This window comes from Staurois parvus, unplaced genomic scaffold (assembly GCF_062004578.1).
Source record: "Staurois parvus isolate SC_StPar_1 unplaced genomic scaffold, SC_StPar_1.0 ptg000612l, whole genome shotgun sequence".
Taxonomy (NCBI): Eukaryota; Metazoa; Chordata; class Amphibia; order Anura; family Ranidae; genus Staurois; species Staurois parvus.
Genome location: NW_028318408.1, coordinates 77,374 through 88,618, shown reverse-complemented (window position 1 = coordinate 88,618; position 11,245 = coordinate 77,374). Strand labels below are relative to the sequence as shown.

The following is an 11,245-nucleotide window of genomic DNA, read 5'->3' as shown; positions in this document are numbered from 1 at the left end:
ATTTGCAAGAAACTAGATCACACAGATCAAATTCATCTAAACATTCCTCTCGGTCATACAGATCATCGTGCTCAAGAAGCTCAGCCTTGAGTGACAGATTACTAGAGGCCCGCATAAACGCAGAGCAATCCAAAGCGAGACGCTCCTTCACTGAAAAAGAAGCTCTTGCAGAGGCAGAGGCCAAGAGGGCAAGAGGGCAGAGGCCAAGAGGCCAAGAGGGCAGAGGCAGAGGACAAGAGGGCAGAGGCAGAGGCCAAGAGGGCAGAGGCAGAGGCAGAGGACAAGAGGGCAGAGGCAGAGGCCAAGAGGGCAGAAGCGGAAGCAGAGGCTCGAATAAAGATTTTCGAATCAGAGATGCAGGAGGAAATTGCGTTGGCTAAAGTAAGACTACTTGAGCAAGCATTGAGCCAAGGTCCTGATCCAGTCTGCTCACCACCACAGGAGATAGGTGATCCAGTTGATCGCAGCAATGACTATGTACTGAATCAGTTATCTGCGCCACCCCCAGTTTGCAGTACCGTCCAAGCCAACAACACTGAAACCTCCAAGTCAGCTCTACCTGTGGTACCAGTGCCACCCACAGCACCCGAGCAACCTAATAACCGTCACCCAGATGTGCCCTCTCAAAGATGGTTGTTACAGCAAGATCGCTATCAGGCATTTTCTGGCCTACCTCCACAGCTCAAGCAGCAGTCATCACAATCCACAGAGGCTAAATGAAAGCTTAACCCTGCAGCTACATCATTCTACCCGGAAGCATCTCACCCCTTCACACCAGGCAGCCCATACGCCCCAGGGGCATCACAAGTCATCATGGCAACAAGCAGTGAGAAATCAGATATGTCTATGGTGAGCAGAGAGCTAATCAACACCAGTCTCTCAAAATTTGATGACCGTGCAGAGAGCTACAGAGCTTGGAAGGCAACCTTCAAGGCCGCCATCGCTAACCTCAACCTAACCGCAGAGCAGGAGTTTGACCTCTTGATCAAATGGCTGGGCCCAGGCTCCACAAATCGTGTCAAGAGCCTCAGAACTGTCTACGTGGGACAAGCAGAAGCAGGTCTAGCTGCCGCCTGGCAGAGACTCGAACGTACCTTCGGCAGTGCAGAAGCAATAGAGAAGGCCCTATTCAAGAGACTGCAGAACGTTCCAAGGATCAATCTCAAGGATGTCCAGAAGCTTCAGGATTTAAGTGATCTGCTCATGGAACTGGAGCTTGCTAAGGGTGACCCTCGTCTGTCCGGGCTGTGCTACCTGGATACAGCTCATGGAGTGAACCCAATTGTCGTGAAGCTACCATACAGTCTGCAAGTCCCCCATTTATTCACTTCTGTAGGTTAATCGATGAACAGTCCCAGATGAGGAATGACCCCAGCCTCGACTTCCTGGAGTTCAACACTACAGCTTCAGCAACATCATCATCAAGGTATGAAAGCATCATGCATAAACACAGAGACTTCAAGAGCAGCGTGAGTGTTAGAAAGACTAACCTACCATCTCCTGCATGCCCCTGTTATAGCTAGTAAAGTTTTTTCTATGCTGGGCGTGGTTTTAGGCAAGCCTTGGTTCTGGTCACTTCCTGCAGCCATTTTATGTGCTTTATAGCTGTGTGACAGGACATTCAATACCCTGGGCTTGTGAAGGCATCAGTTTTTGACCAGCAGTTAGCCTCAGGAAAAATATCACAGGACAGCATCAATACCTCTACTGCCTTACAGTATTGTATCACTGTTTGTCGCTGTATTTGGATCAAATAAACCTACGCTGATTTCATTCCCGTGTATACGTTTGGATCCGTCTAACCTAAGCATCTGGCGGTCCGGTCTGCTCCACTGCTTGGATACGAAGGTAGGAAGTTACACAGCCATTATCAGATATACCTTCATTCGCCTTCATGTGGGGACAGAACAAGGTCTTAGTATGACCTTTAGGGGGAACCCCACGCACTTTAAAAAAAAAATTCACTGTGGGGTCCTTCCTAACCATTCCAACGGACCTAAAGGCTCTGGTAAGAATTAGGGGGACGGCACACGTCTTTTTTAATATAAATGTCAGTCGTGCTGCAGCAGGCTCTATACATTATACAGATGTGCAACTTTGCAGGGAGTTTATGGGGACCCCCCAGGAATGATAATTACATTTTTAATTTGTTTTGTTTTTTTTCTTTAAGCAATGAAAAAATGACTGCCCCTTTAAAAACGGTACTTTTTTAAGTTTATTTCACTGATTCCTGTCCCTCAGGGCCGTCCCCGAGTCCCCATACCACTTCTGGGGCCAATAACTGGCATAAAAGCCTTCAGAATGGTCACTTTTCAATGTACAACTTCCAGTCCCATAGACTTGCATTGAGTTTGAAGTTTGCAGTTGAACTTTCGTCAACTTCGAATGTTCGACCGCGAACTGAACAGGGGGGTGTTGGACCCGTCACTACTTATTACATGTCTGTGTCCTTCTGTACAAGAATTCTAAGTCCTCATGCACACGGGACGTTGTTACAGCGGCTGTTTTTGGCTTTTGATGATTTTTTCTCCAGCCAGTAAACCCCCCAACATGTTCTCCTCGGTGTCCATACACACAGAGACTGGAATCAGCGTTTTCTGGCTGGAAATAAAAACCAGAACTAGCGGGCTTCTAGAGGAATTTTTTAGCTGTAAATACGCTCTAATGCTGAAAACGTAGAAAAATGCAGCAAAATGCAGTAAATCGCGGCAAACCAGTGTTTTTGGACTTCTTTTATCAAAAAAACAACCTTGAAAAAACACGATAAAATGTTGCTAAACGCTAATGCAAAAACGCTACAAAAACTCTGGTATTTAACGTGACTTTACACAGCTAATGTTATCAATGTTATCACCCCCCCCCCCCCCTCAGTGTGCATGGAGTCTTCTAGCTATGTGTCTCAGTCCCAGCCTCTCCCTGTGTAGGAATGTACACCTCGCCCCTGTAGGAGGGTACAGAATGGGTCACACTGGATATGGAGTGTCAGACTTTCACTTTCGTTTCTCTCTTCCGCTCTCAGCGATGGCGTCTTCTGATCTGAGGAAGGAGCTGGAATGTTCCGTCTGTCTGGACTTTTATACGGATCCTGTAACCCTGAGATGTGGACACAACTTCTGCCGGGACTGTATTGGCCGTGTGTTGGATACACAGGAGGGGTCTGTAGGTTATTCCTGTCCTGAATGTAAACAAAGCTTCAAGAAACGTCCTGTCCTTCAGAAGAATCTGAAGCTACGTAACATAGTGGAGAACTTCCAGTCTACCCATCCAGAGCAGGAGGAGTCCGGGGTCTTCTGTACTTACTGTATTCACACTCCTGTACCGGCTGTGAAATCCTGTCTGCATTGTGAAGCTTCTCTGTGTGACAACCACCTGAGAGTCCACAGCAAGTCACCAGAACACGTCCTATGTGACCCCACCACTTCCCTGAAGGACAGGAAATGCTCCATCCATAAGAAGATCTTGGAGTATTACTGCACCGAGGACTCCACCTGTATCTGTATGTCCTGCAGGCTGGATGGAGAACATCGGGGACACCAGGTGGAGACTCTGGAGGAGGCCTCTGAGATGAAGAAGAAGAAACTGAGGAATGTTCTGCAGAAACTGATGACAGAGAGAGAGGAGACGGAGAAAAGAGTCCGGAGTCTGCAGGAACGCAGGAGGAAAGTACAAGGAAAAGAAGATGATGAAACCAAGAGAGTCACTGCCCTGTTCAGAGACCTCAGGAGACGTCTGGAAGACCTGGAGAAGAGAGTCCTGAGGGACATCTCCGGGTGGGCAGAGCGGGTCTCCCGTCCTGTGTTGTATTATATTTGTGATCTGGAAATAAAGGAGGAGGAGCTGTCCAGGAAGATGAGGGACATTGAGGAGCTGTGTAACATGACGGATCCACTGACTGTCCTACAGGAATCAGACACAGGTGACTTGTGTGATACTGAGGATGGAGATGATGAGGACAGAGAGAGACATGAGAACCTCCTCCATGATGGAGGGGATGGGGATGTGGGGGGGATCTCACACACATTACACACGGGTTTATCTGATATCATGTCTGGGGTCAATGTACAGAAATGTACAGGCACACATGTCTCTCCACATTCTACTACAAAGGGCAAAGGTCCCATCAATGCTCCACCATCCAGGCCAGACCCCCAACCCTCCCCCACTGGAGGACCAATTATTGGGGCTGTACAGCAAACATGGGGGGTGTCGGGGGTTACAGACATATTACTGGATGTGAGGACAGCTGATAATCATCTACATATTTCAGATGACGGGAAAACTGCATCCAGGTCATCACATCAGAATCGGCCAGAAACACCAGAGAGGTTCCAGGATTGTCCTCAGGTGATGAGCAGTCAGAGCTTCTCCTCCGGGAGACATTACTGGGAAGTGGATGTCAGGGGGGCATTGTTCTGGACAGTCGGGATGTGTTACCCCAATATAGACAGGAGAGGAGATCAGTCACGGATTGGATATAATAAGAAGTCCTGGGGGTTGGAGGGGTTGTTGGGGGGTAATCAGTACTCAGTGATACATGACAGTAATAGGACCCGATTCCCCGGCGGTGTCTCCAGTACCAGAGTCAGGATAGATCTGGATTATGAGGCCGGGCGGATCTCCTTCTATGATCTGTGTGACCCGATCCGACACCTCCACACCTTCACCACCACCTTCACTCAGCCCCTCCATGCTGGGCTAGGTGTTTGGAAAGGTCGCATAAAGATATGTGGGAGGAGCCAGAAGTGAGGGATCCGCCCAGAGATATCACAAGGGGGATGATCTGATTGGTGATTGGTGCAATACTCAGCCAATAGGAGGAAAGGCAGAAAACAGGAGTGATTAGTGGAGAAAGCTGCAGGTTCCGGGGCCGTCATCTTCATCCTAAACCTCACTTCACTCCCTAGTGTGTCACTGACCAGGAACAAGCATGCAGGAGGTCCGAGTGTTCCGCCTTCACTGGCTGCATGCTTGTTCTGGGTCAGTGACACCCTAAGTAGTGTAGCCAGGATGGAGATGATAGCCCTGGAGCCGGAACCTTCCCAGTGTATCTGTAGCCACAATGTGTGTTTTCAGTTTTAAATGGAGTGTGGAAGGATTAGAGCCCCTGTCAGTTTTTCCTGCTATCCAGGACTTTGTCAGAATGGTTTCCTTTCACTTCCTGTCCTGCTGACAACAATTTCCCCCGACAGGAAGTGAGGGGAAGTCTCTCTGTATTGGAGCCCTGCATAGCAGGACCGTCCTGGCTAGACATGTGACCACCAACACATTTCTTTTCCTTCACTTCCTTATGGAAATCATTTCATTTCCCTCCATTTCCTGGTTTTGGTATTTGTTTTGTTTCAAATTAAAAAAATTCAAATATAATTCAAAAAGTATCGAATCCGCATTCAGATGTATTCTATTCCAAATTCCAATGTTGGAAAACTGTTATATTCATTTTATTCTATTCAACTAAATTCAGAAAATTTGAATCAAATGTGTAATGTTTCACATGACTGTCATATGCCTTTAAGTGTTTTCTATATCTTGTCTCGGCTCCTCCCTTTCCTCTGGTTTAGTTCTTGCTGTATAGATAGCCCCTCCCCCTTTCCCAGTAAGGCATTGCAGCTCTAGCCTCATGTCACGGAGCAGAGCACATTATGATCTCTTGACCTATCGAATGTTCATTGTTGTAAGATTCTCTGTTTATGGAATAAACTTCACAAGATCTACAAGATGTCTTATGGATTGAGTCACTGACTGTGGTATCCAACTGAGATTGGAGTGATCGCTATCTCATCACAACTGTAAGTTACAGAGATCACACTATCAATGCTGAGATTGGAGACACAGAACATCATTAGAAAAGTAATACATTGATAATCACATTTATTCTAAACAAAATTTGAATTTCAGAGCACAGTTATATTCTATTTATTCTATCCTATTGTATTCTATTCTTTTCTAAATTTGGATTTTGGAAGATGGCTATATTCTATTTTATTTTATTCTATTATATTCTTTTTTTTTTTTATTCCATTCTATTATTTTCTATTATATTGTTTTTATTCTTTTATATTCTATTTTATTGTGTTCTATTCTATCCCATTATTTTCTTCTCTTTTCTTCTAGTCTTGTCTATTTTATTCTCTTCTTTTTTTATTCTACTCTAATATTTAATTTACAATTTTACTCTGTTTTATGCTTTTCTTTTCTATTGTATCCCTTTATTTTATATTCTGTTCTGTCTTACTCTATTCTTTTTTTTCCTTTCAGTTGTTCTGTATATTTGTGGTCACTCGCTCTGTATACTGGTGGTCGGTCACTCCGTATATTGGTAGTCAGGATGCCCCTGTTGTGGTGCTTTTGGAGTAATAAATTATAAATGAATTGGGCGGAGTCTGATTCCCGTATAGAATTGGGCGGAGTCTGATTCCCGTATAGAATTGGGCGGAGTCTGATTCCTGTGTATGTATATAGAGCTGGAGTCTGATTCCTGGATAGAATTGGGCGGAGTCTGATTCTAGGATAGAATTATGGAGCGGCACCTCCAGCCGTTGCGGCAGAATAACTGAATGAATAATAATAAATAATATGGACGCCTGGATACAATACACCACACAATGTCATCTTCCTGAATTCTTCTACCAATGGGATTTCTTACTGAATATACAAATCTCACCAATCTGATTCATAAATAAATCATTGATTTCTATACAGAACTCTTTGGATCTATTTGAATACAAACGAATGTTCTGGTGACGAGTATTTCCTACACACAATGGAAGAATAATCCACAATGTCGCTCATACAATGTACACAGAGCAACGGAAAATAACAAAACCTCGATTTCTCAGCGATTAACAAAATACGATCTGTCAGCATTCAGTATACAGTGAAGGAAATGCGTATTTTCTCCCCCCTGATGGTGAATGTTCGCCCCTCACAGAGAAACGATCGGTCTAACAATGGAATGTTCGGTGTAACACTGAGAGACAGAATACAACAACAAATTCAGCAGAAATGCGTCTAACAAATGATGACTGATCTGCATGTTCATGAGGGAAAGAAGGATTTGATCCCCTATCATTCAGCAGGATTTCTGGCTCCCAGGTGTCTCTCATACAGGTAACAAGCTGAGATTAGAAGCAGTCTCTTAAAGGGAGTGCTGCTAATCTCATTGTGTTACCTGTATAAAAGACACCTGTCCACAGGAGCCATCAAACCATCAGATTCCAAACTCTCCACCATGGCAAAGACCAAAGAGCTGTCCAAGGATGTCAGGGACAAGATGGTAGACCTACACAAGGCTGGACTGGGCTACCAAACTATGGCCAAGCAGCTTGGTGAGAAGGTGACAACAGTTGGTGCAATCATTCACAAATGGAAGAAACACAAAACAAGTGTCAGTCTCCCTAGGTCTGGTGCACCATGCAAGATCTCTGTCCAGAGCACTGTGTGCATTACAGACCTCCTCAGATGACCCCCAGAGTTCTGGGGGGTCATCTGAGGAGGCCTGTAATGCTACACAGTGCTCTGGGTGGTCTGAGGAGACCTGTAATTGACATAGTGCTCAGGACGTTGGTCTGAGGAGGCCTGTAATGCTACACAGTTCTCTGGGTGGTCTGAGGAGGCCTGTAATGCTACACAGTTCTCTGGCCTCCACTCAGTGTCCTCCACCCCTCTCTTCCTATCCCTTCACTGGCCTCCACTCAGTGTCCTCCACCCCTCTTTGCCAATCCCTCCACTGGCTTCCAATTGCCCAATGGATACAATTTTAAAACATTAATAACATATAAAGCCATTTATAGATCCGCCCCAAATTACATCACCGATCTTGTCTCCAAATATCACTCAAACTGTACTCTCCGCTCCTTGCAAGACCTTCTGCTCTCTAGCTCCCTTGTCTTCTCCTCCCATGCTTGTCTCCAGGACTTCTCCAGAGCTTCCCCTATCTTCTGGAATTCTCTACCCCAATTTATCAGACTATCGCCTACTCTGCTCACTTTTAGGCGATCTCTGAAAACCTTTATCTTCAGAGAAGCCTATCCTGCCCTCAGCTAATAATAGAATCTTCTACTCCTCCTACCAGTCCATCCCCCACAGTTACTACCTTTTGTACCACTAGCCCCTCCCTCTTAGATTGTAAGTTCCCAGGATCAAGCCCCCCTATCCCTCTTGTATTGATCTGTATTGTTGCTGTATTGTCTCCCGTTATATTGTACAGTGCTGAGCAAACTGTTGGCGCCATAAATCCTGTATAATAATAATAATCAGGACTGAGGAATAGGATAGGCAGCATAGGCAGTCTTCAAGGGATCCCAGATCCCTAACAAATGGAATCAGTTACATCAGCATCAGGGACAAGATAGTTGCTGTTGATCCAGGACTGATTCATGTTGATAAATGTCAGCTGGTCAGCGGAGTCTGTGGACAGACGCACTCTTTTATCCGTCACAAAACCTCCAGCAGCACTGAATGTCCGTTCGGAAAGCACGCTGGGTGCAGGACAGGTCAGTAGCTGGATAGCATATTGAGTGAGTTCTGGCCAGTGATCCATCCTCAAGACCCAGTAACCCAGTGGATGTTCAGCTGGAAAGGTCTCCAAGTCTGCTCTTGTCCCTAGATAATCCTGCACCGTATGATGCAGACCCTGCCGATGGGTGCTTAAACCTAACAGTCCTGGACACAGGACTAATGCCGGCCATAGACGGTTAAAAAATCGTCTGATTTTTAATCCGAAAGAATAATCGGCGGATTTTTGCACTGTTAGTGGGTTAATTGGTCGGCCAATTTTCAGGTATTTTGCACTTTTGGATTATCGGCCATGTTGGAAAATTTGTGCAAAACAGATAATTTTAGCGGCAATGATGGCCAAATCGGACGATCGTTTTAACGAAAAACAATATGCTCATGAGCCGTGACCTGCAAGGAACAGAAGTTTGGCTGTTATATGGGGTTATCTTCATGACTTAGTCGGCCGATTTGTGTAAGTGGTGGTGGTAACGTCAGCTTAACGAACGACCGTTTTCTCATTTATCGTTCGAAAAAGCGGCCTATTTTTGACCCGTCTATGGCCTGTATAAAGAACTGTTTGAAGGCTGTGACCCCGCCCCATCTGTGACCCCGCCCCATCTGTGGCCCCGCCCTGGCTGTGACCTCCCTCTATGAGCTGATCTAAATGTATAACACAACACAACTCTTCTCCGCCCCAATTAGGAACTGATAAGGATCACATGAATTGGGGGGATGTTTCTCCAACACAGACCAGAGTGAAGAGCAACAAGAGGTGAGAATCAACCAACACAAACAGACCAAAATATATACACTATTTGTTCTGAGGTTTGTAGAAGTCTATGCGTTGCTGAAGTTCCAGTTTGGAGTGGAGATGAGAGCAGCAATTTCCCCAGAGATAGCAGAAGTCTATGCGTTGCTGAAGTTCCAGTTTGGAGTGGAGATGAGAGCAGCAATTTCCCCAGAGATGGCAGAAGTCTATGCGTTGCTGAAGTTCCAGTTTAGACTTCCACTGATTATGGTCGCTTCCAACAATTGTTTGGTTTAGGGCCCCACCAACACTCAAGGCACAATTTTATTTATTTTGTACCCCTTACGCATTCACAAGGGGGGGCAGCATCAGGGTGCCCCCTTTTATGTAACGGGGTACCCTTATGCTAATGACCCCCCTGCCCGCAGACCCCCACCAGGCCAGGGTTGTGGGGAAGAGGCCCTTGTCCCCATACTGAGAGCACATGGCCTGGTAAGGCCCAGGGAGGGGAGGGCCGCTCGTTCATCTCCCCCCTTTCTGGCCTGCCAGGCCTTTGCTTGGATAAAGGGTCTGGTAGGAGGTTAGGAGGGACCCCACACTTTTTCCACCTATTTATTGGGGGGTGGGGTTCCCCTTAGAAGGCCTATAAGGCCTAAAGTGCTTGGTATGGCTTTTAGGGGGAACCTCATGCACATTAAAAAATAAATTTCACTTTGGGGTCCTTCCTAGCCTTCCCACCAGACCCAAAGGGTCTGGTAAGGATTAGGGGGACCCCACACATTTTTTTTTTTTTTTTTTAATATAAATGTCAGTCGTGCTGCAGCAGGCTCTATACATTGTACAGATGTACAACTTTGCAGGGAGTTTATGGGGACCCCCCAAGCATGATAATAAAGTTTTTAATTTGTTTTGTTTTTTTACTTTAAGCAATGAAAAAATGACTGCCCCTTTAAAAACGGTACTTTTTTAAGTTTATTTCACTGGTTCCTGTCCCTCAGGGCCGTCCCCGAGTCCCCATACCACTTCTGGGGCCAATAACTGGCATAAAAGCCTTCAGAATGGTCACTTTTCAATGTACAACTTCCAGTCCCATAGACTTGCATTGAGTTTGAAGTTTGCAGTTGAACTTTCGTCAACTTCGAATGTTCGACCGCGAACTGAACAGGGGGGTGTTGGACCCGTCACTACTTATTACATGTCTGTGTCCTTCTGTACAAGAATTCTAAGTCCTCATGCACACGGGATGTTGTTACAGCGGCTGTTTTTGGCTTTTGATGATTTTTTCTCCATCCAGTAAACCCCCCAACATGTCCTCCTCGGTGTCCATACACACAGAGACTGGAATCAGCGTTTTCTGGCTGGAAATAAAACCAGAACTAGCGGGCTTCTAGAGGAAATTTTTAGCTGTAAACACGCTCTAATGCTGAAAAACGTAGAAAAATGCAGTAAATCGCGGCAAACCAGTGATTTTTGAACTTTTTTTTTTTACCAAAAAAACCTTGAAAAAACAGCAAAACGTTGCTAAACGCTAATGCAAAAACGCTAAAAAAAACTCTGGTATTTAAAGTAACTTTACACAGCTAATGTTACCAGCGTTATCACCCCCCCCCCCCCCAGTGTACATGGAGCCTTCTAGCTATGTGTCTCAGTCCCAGCCTCCCCCCTGTGTAGGAGGGTACACCTCGCCCCGTGTAGGAGGGTACACCTCGCCCCGTGTAGGAGGGTACACCTCGCCCCGTGTAGGAGGGTACACCTCGCCCCGTGTAGGAGGGTACAGAACGGGTCACACTGGTTATTATTATTATTATTATTACATGGAGTTTATATAGCGCCAAAGGCAGAGGGGGGTGGCAGAGGTGGAGCGGTTGGTGAGGTGGATGAGTCTAGCCGCTGAGTTCAGGATGGTCTGAAGTGGGGAGACCCTGCACTGGGGTAGGCCGGTGAGGAGGGAGTTGCAGTAGTCCAGGCGTGAGATAATCAGGGAGTGTACGAGTAGTTTAG

At 46.0% G+C, this 11,245-nt stretch overlaps 1 protein-coding gene across 1 annotated transcript; it reads left to right on the top strand.

Annotated features, from left to right (window-relative positions):
* The first annotated feature begins 2,990 nt into the window (after window positions 1-2,990).
* Window positions 2,991-5,714, top strand: LOC149449549 (E3 ubiquitin/ISG15 ligase TRIM25-like). Its single transcript, XM_089693083.1, has one exon. It carries the CDS (start codon window positions 3,022-3,024, stop codon window positions 4,744-4,746), a length of 1,725 nt encoding a protein of 574 aa, XP_089549209.1. The 5' UTR covers window positions 2,991-3,021; the 3' UTR covers window positions 4,747-5,714.
* The last annotated feature ends 5,531 nt before the right edge of the window (window positions 5,715-11,245 follow it).